Here is a 20,603-nt window from a genome sequence, read left to right as displayed (position 1 = left end):
AAGCCTGGGATGCATTCTGGCTAAGGCCTTACTTTTGGGGTTTATTTGGTTATTTTGTTTGCTTGTTTTTAAGTAAAATAAAATTTTAAAATTATACACAACTTGACTTGAGATCTGTTTGCTCCAATTAGCTACTTTTCCATATTCTGTACTTTACAACCACAAGTAATTGCCAGAAAGGCACTTTTTACAGCATCAAGTTATTTGTATACTCCGCTAATGACAATGTTCAGGAGCATTAAGCATTAATGTTTCACTAACTGAACTGCACACTTCTAAGAAGGCTTATGTGCACCTACCACAGAACAGCCCTAGCAATGCCAAATTTATCTAGGTACAAAAAAACAAATGCTTCCTGCTCAGGAACAAAATGTGTGACTACACAATCCTGAAATACTATTAAGATGAAAAATCTACTACTAGTCTAAACATTCCGGCACCTAGGGACTTTCAAATATTCCACATTTATCTGGATCTTGTAAAAAGAAGCCAAACAGAAAATGAATACCAGAAATTTATCTCCACTGAACTATACTGACTGAACTGAGAATGAGCACAACTTGATTATAAAACTCAATCTGCCACCACTTTCTCTCCACTGTCAGCACTCTGGGTAAGTTATGGAAAAGCACTCACCAAAAGGTAATTCAAATCTTGTGTCCAGCAAAATTTTATGAGGAGTTGGGTTTTTGGTTCCACAGATTTCATCATGTTTCATTACAACTTCTGCCTCCAACGTAGACCATTCCCCAGGACCTTCCTGTGGATCACGAGCCACATGTGAATGAACTTTCAAGTCTGAAGAACTTTATGCAGCAACTCTTATACACTTGTTAAAAGACTCCAGGAAGAGCTTTACAGCATTATCAAGGCCTTGTACTTTGTTTAACACCAAATTACATCCAGTCAGCATGTGCTGGCTTTTTCTTCCAAACTGGATTTCTTTGAAGTCTCAGAGGCCTTCACCAGGACAAGCAGCAAACATCTCCTAGTTTAACTGCTGCCTTCTTAGTGGAATTGCAAAGGTAAGACCTCAAAGACAGGACCAAGGAATGCTTGGACAGCCACAGACCTTAAGCCACACTGCTGAGCATCCCCACTCTTTTCCCTGTATGGAAAATATACTCTCTCTCTCCCTGCTCAAATTCAATAATTTTCTAATTAAATACACTGATATTTGAGTTAAAAAACCAAATATGTCTTGCTTAGCTGCAACGACTGCCAAATTCAGTAGTTAGGGCAGTTACAGACACTGGCACATCCCACTTCCTACTTTTTTCCATATATATCAGCATCAGTAAACACCCTCTAACACTGCAATCAGAAGCCCTAAGAAGATGATGCAGACATACTCTGTCAGCTGGACTAAGACAGTCTTTAGCAATAAGTCACAGAAATTTGAGCATCAGACGAAGCAGTCAGTCCTTAAGACTTCAGACACTTGTCACTTACATGTTCCTTAACAAATTAAGCCCTGGTTTTTAAGTCCACATGACTAAAATGAGACCAAAAACCCCTGTGTAATTTTGGTCTCACTTCAAAAACAAAACCAATAAAATGAGAGAGCCCTCTCTGTTCACCCAGCCTTCCTGACTTTTCAAGTGGAAGTTTTGCTGAGGAGCTCACCCTGGGCTGCACCAGGCCAGATTTGTAACACATTATCTATTAACACTGGAGAAAATAAAGGTTCTATGTGAGCTTAACCTCATCAGATTGGTGAATGGCCTTCAGAGCAATCCACACAGTCCCAACCAAGGTATCCCAGATCAGTCCTTTGTTCCATACTTCAACAATTAGTCCCAGGTCCAGTCGGCTGATCTCACTGCAAGAAAAGAAAAGGCATCACAGGTGAGAAAAAAGAGAATACCATCCAATTCTGTTTTAGGTTCCAATTACCACCATGATTGTACCACTGAACTCTTTCCACACAGCAGTGTCAAGCTACAGAAAGTTTCTGGAAGTCTATGGTCGAGGCAGCTCATACTCGCAAAGGTCACTAGTTTCTAATAACTACACAAAGATTGCAAACTAAAACCCAGAACTATGTCATGCATCAACTGCCAGCTGGGAACTCATCTCTGCAGCTATGTACACAGGAGGAGGAAGTGTATCTTGGGCCAAAACCGAGGGGTGAATTGTTCTTTGTCATCGGGAACAACATTTCTAACAAAGTGGGTGTCTCCCTTGGCAGCACAGCAACACAAGTGTGCTCTGGCAGGTGCAAACATGCCAATACTTACCTGTGAGTGGAGCTACCTCACGTCCAAAGTAACAGTCCCAAAATCACAGCTGCACCAGCAGCACTACCTATTGCTCAGGGCTGTGTTGCACCACTTCTGCTCCAGCACTAGCAACTTCCACATGGCCACCGAGTGCCAAGTTCTTGGAAATACTTATCTGAAGGTTTTCATGACATCTTCCCTTTCAGTAAGGAAAGAATGCATCTCAAATTTGCTTCCTTCCAGTGTTTCATAGCATTTATACCTCTCTCTTCCATGCTAGTTTATAAACTGTCTACTTCAGAACAGCCTGACACATACACAGCTGGTAAAAACAATGAAGTACAAAAAAATCCTGAGCTGTCTGTTGATACACAACTGCCTCACACTTATCAGGAAGAAAGGCTGTCACTCCTGATTCTTTGAGCTCAGGGCTTCCCTTCAGTGCAAATGTTAATCCCCAAAAGTAGATATTTTGGACAGTCAGTCCAAAGCTGCTGCCTTCTGTCCTTCGGTCCAAATGTATCCATTTTACATCTATCAAGGAAATTTAAAAGCATGTTAGTTCCTTATTTCTATAGGCTGCCATCATGGCCAAAAAAAAGAAAGAACCACTGCAAACCCCAGCATCTATTTCAGCTTTGTCCCCTTCTTACAACTTGAAAAGGGAACGCAGTATCTACAAGGCTCAAGACAAACCCTACAGCTACAGCAAAGCACATTAATATCTATTTTAAATCCAAGTGCTTCTGTTCGCGTTTGAGACACAGGAATTGAGGTCAGCAGTGTCCAGTACTTGGGTGGCTCAGTCTACACTACTTCAAAATCAAGCTATTACATAGGCTTATTATGACTTTATTGGTAGCATCTTGTAATTCCAGCATCCTCTGTTTAGACAGGCTTTCACAAATACAACCAAACCAACAACTGTACCAGTACTGCTCCGCCCCTCCCACTGCTTGCCTCTTGGAAGATGATATTTATCTGACTCCAGGCTGCTGATGACTGGCTGTCTGCAGGCTGGACTAGTGTGAGGCCAGAAAGGGAAGGGAAGGAAGAAATACTCTGTTTTCAATCACAGTGTAAAACCATGTTCTTTGCTTCAACACACATTGACAGAGCAAGACATTGATCATGAGACACCCAATGGGCTTCTGAGCAGAACTCCACAGGATAGGTCACCAGATAAGAATAATAAATAAAGATATTTTCTGTACAGTGGCTTTGATTGCCTTTGTGTCTCCCTTTCTCCACCTTCTGGTTAGATGCAGAACAGCTTCAGAGAACAAAAGAGCTGAGACTGGTATTTGGTGTCCCTCCCTTTCCACAAACACATAGAATTTAAATAAAATACCTTTCTTTAACACCAAATTAATCATCATGTTCTAAACATCAGTTTGCAGTTTCATTCAAGAGATCCTTGCTGCAAATATGCAGTTCTTTTTAAAAAGTTGCTTTAAAATTAGAACATGTCCCCAAAGAATAAATTAAAATGTTTTCCTGGTTTGGTAAATAACCAAATCTCAAACAAGCCCAGAGCACCCAGTTCTGAAGTGCTACATCTCATAAGAAGTTTGGAAGCAAAAACAACAAACACACACAAAAAGCATTTTCTTGCTTGTAGCCTATTCTTCTAGTATGCCTCACAAAGAAGGTAAACACAAATACAGACAGTAAAAGCATCCTTCCCTCAGGGAAAAACAACTGTATTAAAAATCCTTTTCCAACTCCAGAAAGTAAAAGAGCAAACTAGAGAACAGTAGTATTGGAATACCAGTGTTATTCCTCCTGGGACAACTTAATGTACACAGGATCATGCAAAACACGTTTGTTGCCACATGTAACATTTCTGTCATAAAGAAACAGCAGAACTACTGTGCAGTTGCCTGGCTAAAGCAGGGGTGATAATGGCAAGGTAGTTCAGCTAATATTCTGCTTTCATATTCCCTAGCAACTAATTATGGAGCATTACAATGACCTTACAGCAGGATAGCTCAGCTCCCAGCTGATACTGGAGTGCAGCTCCAGGAGCTCCTTCAGGGAAGGGAGGAGGAGCAACCATGAGAGCCTTCATCCAACATGCTCAAGTGCCTTTCTTAAACCACCTCTGAGTAGTCTCCTCTGCAGCTGGCCACGTTGAGAGCCAGTTCCTGTCCTCAGGATGAGCACAAATCACAGGCAGAATGAGTTAGTAGTTTGGGTATAAGTGTGTGATTTGGCCAACAGTTACTGTCCCCTGTCCCAACTTTACCCAGTCTTGCATGGTTTACATCAGTGACAGCCATAGCCTCTGTCCAACCAGGAACTGCAGAGCTGAGCAGATGGTGGCGTTCAGGAGCACATGTATTTCACCAGATGCCAAAGAACAGACTCTCTGCAGGAGCACACCCCTCTCATACTGCTCCAAAAGCAGACTGGCACCAAAAAAGGGATGTAGGAGCACAGCTATGATGCCAACACTGTGCTAACCCAGGTGAACTCCTTAACCAGAGGCAAAAACTTCCCACTTTCAACTGAGGACAACCAACTGCTTCTGGATTGGGAAACATGCTCACAAAAACCCATGTGGGTGTCTTACTACAGATACTATTTAAACACCCCAAACACGCTCAAAACCAGCAGCACTAGCTTTGACTCCCCAAGATGAATACAACATCATTCCTCCCAATTTAGTTTGCTTTGTCTTACAAAGCTATAGAAACAGAAGCAGATGCAATATAATCAATAAGTCATTCATCCCCTAGAAAAAAAGAAAACCACCATTGTGAAAGATACTGGGAAATCTTTGGCTACATGTCAGGATCAGAGCAAATCAGAAGTGCCGAGTGCACCAGAAGCCCGGGAAAAGCTGGAATGAACTAGTTCTGCTGCTCACAGCAGGGACTGGCAGCCCCTTAAGCTGAACCAGAGGAGCTGGAAAACACATTCATGGGCACTGGGCCAATGGCAGAACACATCAACACACGAGCAGCTCCCACACTAAGGTAACCAGGATCACCATGTGGAGGTCCTGAGTGCATTAACAACAGCCCTTAATTGCCCTGACCAGCCCCTCCAGCAGCCTCCACCCACACCCTGTTCCCATGGTCCAGGAGCTCCATTTAAGCTCAGCTATGGGCCTTCAGCCCTTCTCTAAACTATGTTGTAGGTGTGTGTGTGTCTCTTGCTCATAGCCACAGCTGTGCAGGTACCTGGCCAAGGACATCCATCCAGACCAACCCACAGACCGACTTCCCAGCTCAAACTCAGACTCACCTCCTCCCTATAGACCTGACTGGCAATTGTCAGTCTGTGGCACCAGCAGAGACAATCTCCAGGCTTGTGCATTTTACCCACCCAAATACTCCAACCCATGCACACAACAGCAGCTCTGTGTGAGTGTAGGGGCTGTGGAAGGACTCGACCACAAGCACCTCAAGCTGTGCACTTCCATACTTACAACATAAAGTCCTGTTCCCAGCAGGGTTGGTCACCGCGCACGGCCACTGTCGTGCTCTTCACATTTTGCACCTTCAGTGTCACATACGTATTGAATTTATCTGGGGAATGAGACACAACAAGTTATCTCCATCAGCAGATCCCTTCATCACATACGTGCAACACTTCAACGTTTTCAGCTCACACAGTGAATCCAGAGAGGCCCCAAGTGAAAAGCCCATCTGGAAAGACGTCACAGGGTTTAAGCGGCCAAATGTTCATGATGTTTTTTACCTGCCATCAAATTTTCAATCACAGCTTTTTTAGAAATTCAAGCACAAACAAACAAGATAAGGCAACTAATCACCTGCAGTAAGACAGGGACAAAGAAAGCATGTAAAATCCTAGAGAATACAGACACTTAGTAAGATGCTGCTACTGAAATGCGGACAAGAGGAAGAAGAGACAGTCTGAAGGAACAGGGACCATCATGCAGACCAAGGAGAGCAAAAAACAAACTTGCAAGACATGCAAGCAAGCAGTTGGGTTGAACATATGATTTCTTCCCTTTTGACCCAAGTGCTCTCCTAGTTCCAACCTGGTTTTCCACCCAGGAGTCCACACAGAAAAATCCTGAAAGAACTTTTTCCTCGTTCTTGCTCTTTCCGTGCTAATAAAACCAAAAGCAGCCAAGCATAGATACATTCAAAGTTTGCATATCAGCATCTGAGAATGATAAAACTTGCTTTTAAGGGAAGTTATTACCTCAGACCTATCTACCAGTTTCAAAGAGCCTGGAACAAGACACACTAAGTAGCCAGGAAGCAGTGTACATATTTTAACACTTCAGTTTTCTGCTGCATCTATTCCCAGTGCAAGTTAGATCACAGTCCATTTTAATACTGTCAAAACTACACATGGAAAACAAAGAGGTGATTGGGAAGAGCCAACATAGCTTTCCAAGCAGGAAATTCATGCCTGACAAATCTGATGACCTATGATGTTTCAGCACCTAGCTTCCAATATCCTAACAGAACGAGAAGAAAGGGAAATACATGATCCAGAAGGGATCCACATTTCAGGAAGAAGTAGGAATCACTGAAAGTCAGTCTCTTCATATCTGTCTACATCACTTGCATCCTCCTGGGACACTGGCCTTGTCAGTAAAACCACATGCTTTGCTGAGTTAAACCTAGACTACAGGACAAACATTTTGCATCTGTGAGAAGGCTTCTTAAATAGAGAAAGGATAAAGTACACACTGTCTTCCTTCCAGTCTGGGCAATCAGCTTTCCTTCCCTGGAAATTCAAGGCTAGTGCACACACAGATCTTGACCTGACGTGGAGTATGGACAATGACTCCTGGAAAATTTTCTGCTCTAACCCGAGGACAGTCTTTATTCCAAAGAATAAAGCTGAACAAATAAGTCATGAATATAGCTGTGCAATTGCTTGGTATCTAAACACCTGCACAGGTGTTATTCCAGAAGCAAACTTCTTCTTTTCTAAACTGTACATCAGATTTCATTCAAAAACCTATTTGCCTGCTAAGGGATTGCTTGCCACCTACTGAACCACAGTGAAAAAAAGCTGCCTAAACTGTAAATTCTGGGTGTCACCAGCTGTTTGTTTTTACTTTATTACGCAGACACAAAACGCAGTGGATGGGGTTTTAATTTCAAGCACAGCCATTATGGACTGTCACATAAGGGAATGAGTCACTTCTGCAATTCCATCCAGCAATCCCGATCAGGATCAAGAAGGCACTGAATCCACACAGGTACACACCAGTCCTGTTCAGTGGACATTTTCAGATCCTGTTTTGAACAGGGAGAGAGGAAGGATGAGCAAAAGGGCAGGGTGGGTAGGAAAGGGTGACAATAAAGGAACACATTTCCTTATTCAACACCTGTTCACGTCAGTGAGCAGACAGAGGTTTTCAGCACTGTGACACCACATCACAGCCTCAAGCTTTCTACCAGCTCAAGCTGCCCGGATGCTCAAGGCAGATCATGTCACTCCTAAGGAGAACGTAGAGGAGCCGAGAGGGGGTGGATGAAACTTGAGGGAGCAGAACGAACAGCAGTGAGAGGGGTGTCCCTATTGCTGCAAATTAGCAGTAGAGCATGGCTTACCTGGTGGTCCATGGAGTTTAGCTTTTTTTACTGTAAAGAGAGAAGAAAAAAGAAAAAAAGAGGCTGTTAGTGATTTTGTCCTGCTGCAGTTGAGTTAGAGTGTCACAGTGCATCGCATTAATTGGACAACATCCCCAGTAGAGACCTGGTGGCTGGAAATCCAGTTTAACAGATCTGGAGACAAAAACTTCTTTGTACGCCATGGCACCTTTCTAAAGTGATGCATTTAAAAAAAATAATCATAGGCTTAATGTGTGAAAAGTAATGTGATATGGCTAATGGAAAGCAATTTCAAAATCAGTCCTTTGCAACCCCTCCCACAAGTTACTGCTGCTTAGCAAGGTGTCATTTCATACCACCTCACTTACAAAGTTACTTAAAGACACTTTAGAAGAAATAAAATTTCTTTGTAAACAAAGAAACTCTCTTAACAGTGCACAGCAGACCTTCAACCACAAACTGAAAATAATCAAGCCTGAATAGCAGCTCTACAAGTAGCTCTATATTATGACATCTGTAAATTAAATTAACTAAGCCAAACAAACAGCGGTCTGAAGTCAAATGTCACTTTTACAAGCTCTCCTCTGTTAATTTAATTCCAGGACAGTACTTATATACAAAAATAGAATTGTTAAAACAAAACAGCATTGGCTCTTATCTCACCAGATGAAGAAGGTCCATGTCTACCCAGGGGAGATTTTGTTTACATTTCCCTTTTGCAAGCTCATATCCTCACTAGAATTGCTAAGTGTAACCACCAAGAGAAGACATCTCCAGGCTCCAGCTAGTTTTCCCAGTGGAAAACTAATATGAAGAAGAAAACATATTTAGCAAGCTAGGAATCAAGATATACAGAGAGCAAAAACTTTTAAAAGCTAGTGTAGTGAAGTTTCCTTCAGAAAACAGAGCTGCCAATACTTAGTAGTGGCTCACAGTGTCCAGCTTTCAAGATGAAAATTCTAGAAAGGAGCATGAAAAAAATAAAAAAAATAATAAAATGCCCTTACACAAATTACATGCAGAGCTGCAATGGAGTGTGATCCTGGAGAATCCACTTGCTATCTGAGAAATTCTCCTTTGTGAGCACTGACAGTCCAGGTAGATGTTTGCATGAAGGAAAATGCTGTAATAGGTATAGTATGAGCCAGAAGCCTCTCCAACAGACGATAAAAGAGCCGTACCTTTCACCTAGGCTGACAAGGCCCACAAGCCATTCAGTCCAAAATAAAGTGTCATTTTCTCCCAGGTTCAGGGCCTGAAGCATTCCTGATGCTAAACCTAGTGGTGCAAGCAAAACATTCGATGGTGTGGGCCAGTGTTCCTGCTCACTGAAGATACAGATTCTGTTTAATCTCCAAATCAATCAGTCTGTTTAACCATGGAGAAACACACAGGCCAATCTACCCACTTTCTAGGTGCCTTTGCACGCCACACAAAAACAAGCATTCCATGAACTACTGCTCTGGAGTGGGCAGGCACCAGCTTATCTCTGAACCTCCCCTCACCCCTCCTTTGCGAGAGACAGGAGACAAAGAAACAAGTGCATGAGCTTGAGGAAAGGAAAAAAGGAGAAAGAGGGAAGGGGACCAGCAGTAAGCTTCAGCTGGCCTCTCTCTCTGTTTGTAACAAGCTCTACTACTGTTAGCAAGGAAGTAGAGGCAACTCCAGTGTGGAAATTTGGTATTATTTGTCAAAAATGCAGATAGAGTGGGCCACTGGCTCCTAAAGACACTAGACACTGCCACTGCAGTGAGGAATATGCAAACTAAGAGGCAGATGCCATCTGTATGTTGTAGTCTCAGCTTCTAAATATTCAGAGGTTCATTTTTCATTTGATGAAAAGCAGCAAACCCTGCACTACCTCGGAGTGCTGAGAAGGGTGCCTGTGTGGGGCTTCGGCAAGAGCTGCCCCAGGGCCTGCAGCAAGAGGAATATCCCCAGGCAGCAGCTAAGCTAAACAAAGATCACAAGCGTGCTACAGATCCACATAATAAAAACGGGAGTCTTTAGTAACTCCCAGGAATAAACACCATGCCTCGAGATAAAGTGCAAACCTTCAGCTACAGAAACAGGGCTTATAACTAAGAGCTGGATCACAAACCCGGGAGTCTCATCTCACCAGTAACTCTTTTGCTCTTCCTGTAAGTCTACACAGAATGTCCAAAAAGTTCCCATGAAAAGTGACTTGGATGTGTTTTATTTTGTTAGCCCCACAGGAAAACACTTCCTAGGGGTGTGTAAAAAGCATTGCAAAGGTGCAGCTCCCACAATATCTCAGGATCGGGACTGACTGTGATACTGCAGGGTTTCCCATTTAACAGCTTGAAGGTCTGGGAGTTCAGAGCTGAAAAGAGCTGCTCAGCTCTGCCAAGGCCCAGCCTGTTTGTCAGCCCAGGGAATCCACAGGTTGATTTGTACCCACACCTGCTCCTTCTGTCTGGTTAGAGTTCCTCTGTGCCAAGTGTCCAAGGAAGGACTCAAAGAAGTAAAGAAGCTGCAAAGAAGCCTGATGCATTAGTTGCTCAGAGTTGCAACAAAGGCTGAAAACCCATTGATTGCTACTTCAGATGCAGAGTGACAGCACCTTGAAATTAAGCCATGTGTAACACAATATTTTTATAATATAAAATCTGTAGCACAAAATGAAACCAAGCTTCTCTAGAGCACTCAACAACACTAAATTACACTGATATAGTTGCTCCTGAGTTGCCACACAGTAAAAACCTAAAGTAAGTTAAAAGTCTAGATCAGATACTTTCTGACTCACTCCCATTTATCCCACAGCACTTCTGGTCTCTGAGAAAGCCATGTTTGTAAACCATCAGGAAATGTTAAATTCTGTTCAGTTTCAAATGGCTTCTCTCAGCAAACCGGGCAGCACAGAAAGTCCATCCATTCAGAGGCAAACATTGAACTCTGCTGAACCATGATTCTCCCATGCCACTGCACAGGATGAGCAGGACACCAGGGAGGGAATGAAAATGATATAAAATTAGAAATGAAAGTGAGACCTAGTGCTTTACACTGTTACATGCAAGCAGTGCATGACACAGATGGACAAAGATGCACCTGCTCTCACTGCATGTGATGATTCATTTAATCACCAGGAAAGACTTGGGTATATCAGAGACACAGCTATTGCAAGGAGAAAGCCAACAAAAATTGATACAGAGAATCCCCCTCTCCTCCCACTCCCCCAGCATTTCTCACCATTTTGGCATTACTCTAACAAAGAGACAAGAAAAAATTAAGTTGAAGTCTTGTATGCAACTTTAAAAAAAAAAAAAAAAGCCACAGCAAGATTCCAGATGCTTGACAACCATCAATTACAAAGGGCAAGAGAGTCAGACAGACTCCTAAAGACCAGGAAAGAAAAACAGAAGCCAAGGATAGAAGCCAAGGATAGCAAAAAAAAAAAAAAAAAAAAAAAAAAAGGTCCAGAATCACTGCGGGAGGATGAAAAAACAACAACAGACCGTACATTAGTATTCTTAAACTCAAGTTCTATGAAAAAAGTCTTGCTATCCACATATTTTTCAAACAATAATTATTTTTCTCCTGACTAAGTGCTCCATACACCAGTGAGAGAATTAAAACTGAGCATGCCAAGTTCAGACGACGCACTGCTCAACCCTCCTAAGCAGGCACACACTCATATTCAGTCAAAAGGAACCAGAGTGTTCTGAACACCTGCACATTTCAGATCACCTTTAACACCTGCTTGTAAATGAGAGGGATGCAGACACAGGGAATGCCTGAGCAGATGGCCAAAAGATTACATTCTAGCTAAATCCAGCACATGACTTAGCTGGTCACTCAACACGCTACAACAAAACCTACATCCTTTCACAGGGGCCAGTGAAGTGCCATGGAGGGGCTGTGGGAGAAGTCAGAATTAAAGGACACTGTTTTAATTAGCGCTCTCAAAAATAAATGCAATGTTGAAAGCAGAGCACTCAAATGCATTTTCATGATCAGCAACTTGATAAATAGTTTCCTTTTCCCTGGGAAATACAAATGGTCATTGTGTTTTCGAGAGCACTCTAACTTTTACAGTAACTGTCTCCATCTGAACAGCAGAATTAATACATATTTCCATTTCACTCTGCTTTTCTCACCTTCTCCAGGTGCTCAGACTTCAGTGTACAGTGACACGCAGCAGTAGGTGCAAAGGTTGCTTAAACAACAGAAGTAAGAGACCACAGAAAGCTGCTCATACTACCCTAAGTAAGAATAAGTCAACACACCAAATACACAGCCTGTGCACCCTGCAGCAGGCATGGAGAAGGGAGGAAACCCTTCTGGGAGGGACGCAATGGTCAGGCAGTGCTCCAGCCCTTCAGGTGTGTTACATTTTCTATAATCGAGACTTTGGAAACAATTTTGCTGTCTGAACCCTGCACCTACAGCTATAGCACATGAACCCATAGCAGAGCCAGAAACTCAACACCTCCTACTCACTTCTTGAAAGTTATTTATAAAATCCACGACATAGCTGGTAAGTGGCACAAGACTGGCACATCTAATGAGGACTGCCCTGTCCCTGGGGATCCCACCCTGACACACAGGGACCTTTGCCAGAATGGGCCAGGTTGGAAGGGACCACAGTGGGTCCTGTGGTCCAACCTCCCCTGTACAAGCAGGGTCATCCTAGAGCACAGACAGTTCTTGCATATCTTCAGTGAGCGAGACTCCACAGCCTCTTTCCTCCCCTGGAAATCAAAATGTGCACAGACTGCACACCCTCATCTCCCACCTGAGGGTGAGGAACCCTTGTCTGTCTCAATACCTGAACCCAAAGGTGCTCCAGGCTGGAGGAAGAAGAGGCCATGCAATGATCTGACCTCTGATTTTAAGTCAGTCACTGTTTTGTTTCACGTGATCCCTATTAAAGCCCAGTAGCATTAGTTATGCCATTAAATGCAACTGCATGTGTCAGAGTAGAATAGCAGTACTGACTGTGCCATGAACCTCTACTCCTCGCTTCATAACTCCAAGAAAGAAAGAGCTGGATAGAACAGCAGTACAATGGTTTCCTGAGTCTGTTATGAAGATTCGACATGTCACAGCCACAGCATGAGACAGGTCCAAAAAGAAAGGCTCCACTACATTCTCATACATTCAGAACTAAATTATGTTCAGAAGGAAAAGATTTCCCTGAAGTAGCTCAGAGGAAGCATAATTGCACAGGAGGTCCCAGGGACACACCAGCACTCAGCAGCACCTCAACAGCCTCCGCTGTAACTGCAGAGAGCCCAGAGCAGGTTCCACTCGGGCTCCGACTCCTCGCAGCAGAGCCCAGCGGAGCTGGGCTGGTTACTGCAGATGAGAGACTCCTTTGGCCTCAGGGTCCACTGACAGACACAGGACCTAAGTCACATTTATTGCTTTGTACTTCGTTTTTCTGCTAGGCAAAAGAAACCGCTGGTTTACATATAAACACTGGTCCACTGAAGCAGGGAAGAAAAGAGAGTACTTTATGCCCCAGTGTATTCCCCTTGAGAATGACATAATGGAAACACAGTGGGCACCTTCATGGACCAGCAGTCGTAAAAGCTGAGGCCGAATTTCACAGTACACGGAGGATAACATTCTGTTACTGCTTCATGTGAAATGAGGGCTGGGCTGTTCAGAGAACTTCCCTGCTGCCAGAAGGAAGAGGAACCACTGTGAAATGCCACTCTGCTGGGTAACTCAGGAACTGCAGGAACACAGCGCAGATTTTCAAAAGTACCTGAAGAAATAAGGCTGCATCTAAGGGCAGAATTTTTCCTACATAGTGCTTGAAATAGTCCTTCAAAAATCCACCACCTTGCTGACTGAGACAACTGTGGAGGAATCCGGATAGCCAATTCACCTCAGCTGAACCGGGGGATCGATCTGCTTTAATAAGTAGTCCGGAAAATTGGAGTGGACACAGTATGAGTTTATTAATTTTTAATAGTTCACAGAAATGAAAAAAAAAAAAATCCAAACCACAAAGCACTTACACACTGCAGTTGCCATTCATATAGCAAAGAGCTTTCTTCAATTTGACCACTCTAAATGCCCACAGGACAACTTGATTTGCCCTTCCCAAGGCCTTGGAAAGCACATCAAACAAAGGGAAGGTACGTTCCCTTCAGCAACCAACCACCACTCAAGGATTCTTCTCAAGAAGGGGGTGGGGGAGAGAGAGATTCTATTCTGCTGTCTGCAGATAGCAAATTGATCTACCCAAGGGATTTCCATATTGCCAGATGTCTTGAGAATGAATTAGAATCCCTCCTAATTCACGTGAATTAGCATCTTCCTGCTCAGATGACCTACAAATTCATTATCCTGTCCAGAGACACACAAAGCTACTAAGTCTCTTTGATTTACAATACAATTTCCAGCAAACAGCTTTCTACCAGTGACTCCACCCTTCCTGCACACTGGACAGTGACTGACAGCAGCTGGGACACATAACTGCTTGAAAGGTTTTCCAGATTCCTGCGCTAAGTGGACATACACTCAATACATTCACGTTCAGCACCATTTCATATAGGATTTCTAGGAAAGTACACATCCCAATAACTCCACACCACCAAACCTCACTAGATGCTCCCCTGTTCATCTGTAAATTCTCTGGTCAGTTAGGATCAAGGACTTGCACGCATACACGTGTTACAACCTACAGATAGATAGCACCCCACTTGCTTCCCTCCACAGACCAGGCACTCCACACCTTGAGGCTGACAGATCAGTCCCAGAGGGATACTGTAGTTGCTGCCTGGTTCTGCTTACTAAGCTTCACCCCAACATTTACTTCTTGCCAGAATTTTCACCCGTATGGGACAAACTATGATTAGCAAAGAACTGAAATCTACCCAAAAAATGCCTACCTTTTTATATAAAGATATATATCATAGTCTTGTCTAAATCTCTACTACTGCCATAGCCAATGGACATGACAGTGACACAGCAGAGTGACCAAGTATCTGGAATATTCCACGGTGTTTCCTGCACATAAACTTGAGAGAGCTGGCAGGACAACACGATGGCCAATCTACACAAAATTGATCAAACCAACAGCTAATATACTGTGCTGAACCAATTATAAAATAAAAGACACATAAAACCACTTTGCTGAATCATGCAGTTTGATCCCGTTACTGAAGTGGGTAATTTCACACCTCCTGCAAATATTGTCACTTTTCAGCTCAGCTTTCGCATAAAACTTGGTAAGTGTATACAGCACAGCACAGCTGGCATCAGAGCTTCAGAGTGTTCCGCTTTTTCCATCCTTACCGAAGTTACTAGATAACATAAACAGAACCAATTAAACGACTGCATAGGAAATCCTTTCTGGCAGTTACAAACACTGCAATCAAAATCCACATTCTCACGGTATACCTGGAGGACAGGACCAACTTTGCAGACCCTTTAGCAATTGAGGTTTGGGGTTTTTTTAAATAAAACTCAGTCCCCATCATCAAAAGAAGCCTTCTCTTAAAAGATCCTACTTCTCTAAAAGGTATTTCATGTGATAGAAGGAGTGACAATTCAATTTACTTTCTGTGCTGGTTTAATGTAGAGGCAGTTAATGTAAATAGGCTTCTAAACACTTTCAATGACAAAATAGATTCAGACACTTAGAGACGCATCTGGGTCTTGTCTACAGGTTAATCTGTTACCAGATTTGATTTGACACACTGACTTACCATCACACAGGTTTTCAACCTCCTCAACTGAAGAGTTTCATATGGATTCTACTTTGGTGCTTAGCTCAAGAACTCAACTACCTGAAATATTCCTTGAACTATTTCAGCAACAGAAGTTCACAAGTGAAGAAAACACTACAGCAATTTAAAAAAATTGTAAATAGTGCTGCAGAAGATATACCATGGGGATTGCATTTGCATCAGAGTATTGCACAGCAAAATGAAACATGTATCTCAAAGAAACACAAACTGAGTGTTTTACCAGGGAACTGTATAACAGGAAAAATGGAACTGAAATTATGTATGCAACTTGTAGAAAACAACTGTGACAGGGAACTAAATGCAACAGGAAAACTAAAGAGGTCTGCAACTGATTCCTTCCTAGAAGTAGACATCAGATTGCTCTTCTGAATCCTTGATACCAGCATTTCTCCAGAAAGTAGTATCAGGCAACAAGGTCAGGTTATCTGTTGCTTCGAAAAGTATCTGAGGTAGAACAACTAGGACAGGGTTCACAGAGAGAAAAGGAAGGAGGAGACTCACAAAACGACAGGTCCCAAAACCCAGAACTCCCCTCATCTCTGAACTTGTAAGCAGATACGTTGATTTTACTAAAAATCTAGCACAGAACAGGATCTATACTGGCAAAACATAATCAATACACCATGACCACTCAGCACTGCAAAAGGAATCCAGCATTTTAAAACATGCAGATCATTTTATCCAAAAAAGCCTCAGGAGATCTTACCAATAAAATGCTTAAAACATTGATAAGCTATTTTGTAAACCACAGATCAAATCATTGTTACATTAAGCATTAGCACTTACTGAAACTTCTGCTTTGCAGTAAGGAAGCTGCAAAAAGTTTACTTACAGCTGATCCCAGAAAAAGCTTCCTGAAAGGCAGTAGGAAGCATTCAATTGATTTCAGATAAAGAACAGCTGAAATAAGCCTGACAATATTGTTTCTTCTGGCTGGGGGGGGGAAGTGTATTCATGAACCATGCAGCCAAGAAAGCTGGAATCAGATCCTGGGAAGCAATAAAAAAAGTAGGAACATGCAAGTCTCGAACTTTACAGCCTCCCGAAACAAATTAGCACTGCCAGCAATTCCAGAGTGCCAACAGCCCATTAAATATTTTCCAGTTTTTACATGAAACACACTTGGAAGGAGAAAAAGTGCAGAACCTTCTACTTACCAAGCAGCTTTTATGGTGAAACACTGAGGAGAGAGATGGAGGCAGCAGTCTGGGGAGTGGAACACATCATGCTGGAATACCCAACACCAGGACACTTCTAGAAATTCCCATCACTGCAGATGCTCTTCCAGGCAAGAGTCTCCCTATCCCCAGTCTCCTGCCTGCATAGTCCCCCAGTTCAGATGGCAGGCAGGACACTCCTCCAGCCAACACAAAAAAAAGACCAACCCACTGAGTTCAAGTTGTCTTTCAGGTCATTAAAACAAGTTGAAAATCATAAGCCATCTTCTGCCCACTTTGGGACTTGCTGGAATGATAGCCTCCCAGTGCCCAGACAAAAATCTTTCCCCTAGAAATGCATCTCATTATTGTCCTTAAAAGGCTATGCAGAAAGTATTTGGTCCAGCTCTCAAGAGCCCCACAGCCTGTGCTGGAGCACAAGGTGCCTCCTGCTTGTGTGCTGCTCTCCAGAGAGAGAGAGAGCATTGCTCACTTTTTCAGCTTATCTGACAATAATCACAATCTCAATGCTCAATCAACTGACAAGTTAATTCTAGCAAGGCAAGAGCCACCATACTCAGATGTGTATTTAGAATTGTGCTTTGCTCCTTCATAACCTTCCCACAGACATGTTATCATCCACCTGAAATTTAACCTCACTCCCAGCTGTCATCTCAACATCCATTTGCTACTCAAAACCAAATGCCCAGGCTCTGACACATAGCCAGTGGAGCACTCAAACTATCTTCAAATGGCTTTCTTCACCAAGGAAAGGCTCTGAAATGTCAGTTCTGCTGTCCTATTTCTCCACTGAGAACTGCAACCAAGTCACACAAGAACATTCACAAGCAATATGCTACAGAGACCCCTTTTTATCACCTCACAGATATCTGCCTTGTGGTTACTGCCTCTCCCAGCACAATGACAAAGCCAGTCAACATTTGCAATTCACTATTCCCCAAACATCACTTGTTTTGATAAGTCTGACAGTCCCACTGCTCAAACTCGATGCTGGAATTCCCAAAGAACCTCTCTGACACCAATGACATCTCACACTTGGGTCCCAAACCAGATGTCTTCTGTCCCACAGACCAAAGGGCTCTTTGCACACTTCCAGCAAGAGCTTGCACTATGAGAAACCATATAATGATAGTAAGGGCTGCAGAACAAGCCCATTTAGCCCATATCTTGCCCATACAAACACCCAGACAATTCCTAGGAAAGACCATGGCATGATGATACAGCAGTACCTACTCTATAAATTAATATGCCTCCAGGCTTAGGACCCAGAGGTGACATTTTCAAAAGCAGAGTTTCATACAGTCTGTTCTACCACCAAATCCCCTCCATTCCCAATATAATCAAGAATGGTGCGAACAGGCAATTTCAGTTGAATTCCATGTTGGTATTTCTTCAACAGCAACGGTGAATGCATGCTGCAGACACCTCACTTTACAGTTTAGCCTCTTTGCTACACATGTTTGCTGTCACTTGACAGCAGTATCGGATGTTTTAAAGTAGGCAGACAACACAGGCAAACCCATATCACTCTACATTGAAAGGAAAGGGACTATCAAAGAGAGGCAAGATGCTTTGCTACCTGTCCAGCACAGCAAGTACAGTCTGGTGGCTTTTTTCAAAACTAAAATGAACAGCCTTCCCACAACCACAATACACAAAAGAAAATCCTTCAAATTTTGTGGGGCTATAAGCAGAGAGCTAAATCCCTTATTACTAACACCACCACTCCTCAAGGGCAGATACTCACACCTTAGCTGACCGAATAATCCCTCCTAGCTTTGGCCTGAGCTAGGGCAGGCAGGTGAGCATCACCTCCAACTGATTGGTCTGGATTGGTTACGTTTTTCTTGAGGACTGGGAAAATAAACACAACACTGAAGTTCTCTTATGCTGTGCTTACAAACCAAGAGACCATGATTTTGTCCAAAGTTTGCTTTCCCAGGGGCTGGGGAAGTAGAATGTGGTGATGGAGAAATGGATTTGACCCTATTTGTGTAACAGAACACCTTGTAAACAAAAAGAAAATTGAGGATGTGTCCAGCTTCCCCAATTCCATGGAACAGCTAGCTGCACCTAAACACTTACTTACCATACAAACACTTAAGTTGCTAAAAAGCACAGTTAGGAGAAATTCTCTAACATCTATTTTTTCCTTATTTTGTCTGACCAGTACAGACAGGCTGCTGAAGATCCACTGAAGTTTCTGCCAGACAGCTGCTTTGAACTGAGCAGTGAGGACAGGAACAAAATCTCCTATTCAAATCACAGAGATTATGAGAGGTTAATCCTCCTGACGCTGGCAACACAGACAGCTCTGTCAGGCGACCTGGTTCCCCAACCAAGAGGTGAACTAAACAGTAATCCAAGCTGCCACGCCTCTCCAATATTCTGCTGCAGCCTTAATATTATTAGTAAAAAAAGCAGTTTGGGTGCAACATACTGGAGTGAGTTACTGAGCGTGTGACTCTCTCAGAAGATGTATTCTGTTAGATCATGCTTCGGTCACTTCGCTTTAAGGCGTTTCTATGGGTTACAAATTTCTCCTGAACTTTCAACTGTTTTATGATTGGAAAAGACAGCATCCCTACTCCTGAATCTGTGCTATGTCAGGGGGAAAAAAAACTCTATCAAGCCTTTCAGAATTTTCAGATGTATAAGATAAATACTACTGGATAGAGCAGTAAAGGAGGCTTCCAATTTTCAGTGGCGTAATTGTCCTTCTTTCAAGTTCTTCAAGGTTCGGAAATACATTATTTTAAGTTAGTGAAAATGCCTTAACTGAATAAGAGAACAAAACCACCCCACTTAATTTTACACAAAACAGACTTCAACTCATATATGCATCCAGCTGCCAAAGACTAAGGAAATATGCATAATGAAAGACATATAATTGCACCAGAAGGCAGGAAAAGAGACAGACTGATAATGTATTAGGTCTGCTAGGAGCCAGCCTGAATTGGTAAACTGACTCTGATGAAAAAACAACAACAGTTCAACTAGTTTATAATAAAAGGTTTGGAGGGGTGTGGGAAAAGGCCACAGAGCAAAGATAAAAATAATTAAAAAACACACACACAACAAAACCCCTTAAAATTAATTCAGAAACCAGATGAATGGACAAAATGGCTTCTTGGGGTTTGTGGGGGGGGGTTATTTATTTATTTATTTTGAAAATAAGATACACCTCTTTACAGAATCATTTCTGAAAAGACACAGAACATATGCAGCTGCTGCTCAGACACTGTACATACAGGTAAAGGCCACTCAAATTACTAGAATCTTGCCAGAGTTACTAGGTCAAATCACACAGCCTGGTCACAGCCAGGTAACAGCTGCTTGAAGACACAACTACTCTGGTACCAAAGAAGACAGAGCAGAAATGACAGAATAAAACCACTTGTGTGTTTGTCCTTTGGCTGGTGTGTGCTTCTCTCCTGTCAACAAAAGCACTCAAGTCACCTGTACAGTCTCATGACTCAGATTTCTACACTCCCTGTTCAGATTTAGTGTAAACAAGATGCACCCTGGAAAAAAGGAGTTGCTGACTAACCACACTAGAAGTGATTGCCACCTAGTCACAGCCTTGGTCTGTTTTCTGGTAGTTTCGATTTAAGTTACAGAATTGCAAGCAATCAGCCAACTGGAACATGGCTAATTATCAAGCAGGACAGAGCACAAGTTTGTCCTGAAAGGCACTGAGTTAAAATATGATACTAACAAATACCACTGTTCGACTCCAGAAGTCTAGCATATTCACTAAAAGAGAAGCTAAAGAACAAAGCAACAGCACATTTGAGGTGGATTCAGTAACTTTTTTTTTCTGATTTCTTCCTTTTTTTTTTTTTTAAGCAAAAACATCTCATCATACTACAGCAAATGATCAGCTTCCAGCACCTGTGTTTTCCCACACCAAATGAAGAGCGATTG

General features: G+C 42.6%; 1 protein-coding gene across 6 annotated transcripts in view; it reads right to left on the bottom strand.

Moving 5' to 3' along the window:
- UNC13B (unc-13 homolog B) overlaps positions 1 to 20,603 on the bottom strand; it is a 209,623-nt gene that overhangs the window by 174,826 nt on the left and 14,194 nt on the right. For all 6 annotated transcript variants that reach the window (XM_032675045.1, XM_032675049.1, XM_032675046.1 and 3 more), the window contains exons 2-5: positions 7,772 to 7,801; positions 5,659 to 5,758; positions 1,705 to 1,822; positions 637 to 760 (exon numbers count right to left, since the gene is read on the bottom strand). In XM_032675045.1, the coding sequence (XP_032530936.1) occupies positions 637 to 760; positions 1,705 to 1,822; positions 5,659 to 5,758; positions 7,772 to 7,801 (372 nt within the window). The remainder of the gene's footprint in view (positions 1 to 636; positions 761 to 1,704; positions 1,823 to 5,658; positions 5,759 to 7,771; positions 7,802 to 20,603) is intronic.

The sequence above is a fragment of the Chiroxiphia lanceolata genome, chromosome Z, assembly GCF_009829145.1.
Source record: "Chiroxiphia lanceolata isolate bChiLan1 chromosome Z, bChiLan1.pri, whole genome shotgun sequence".
Lineage (NCBI taxonomy): Eukaryota > Metazoa > Chordata > Aves > Passeriformes > Pipridae > Chiroxiphia > Chiroxiphia lanceolata.
This window is presented reverse-complemented; position numbering and strand designations above follow the sequence as displayed.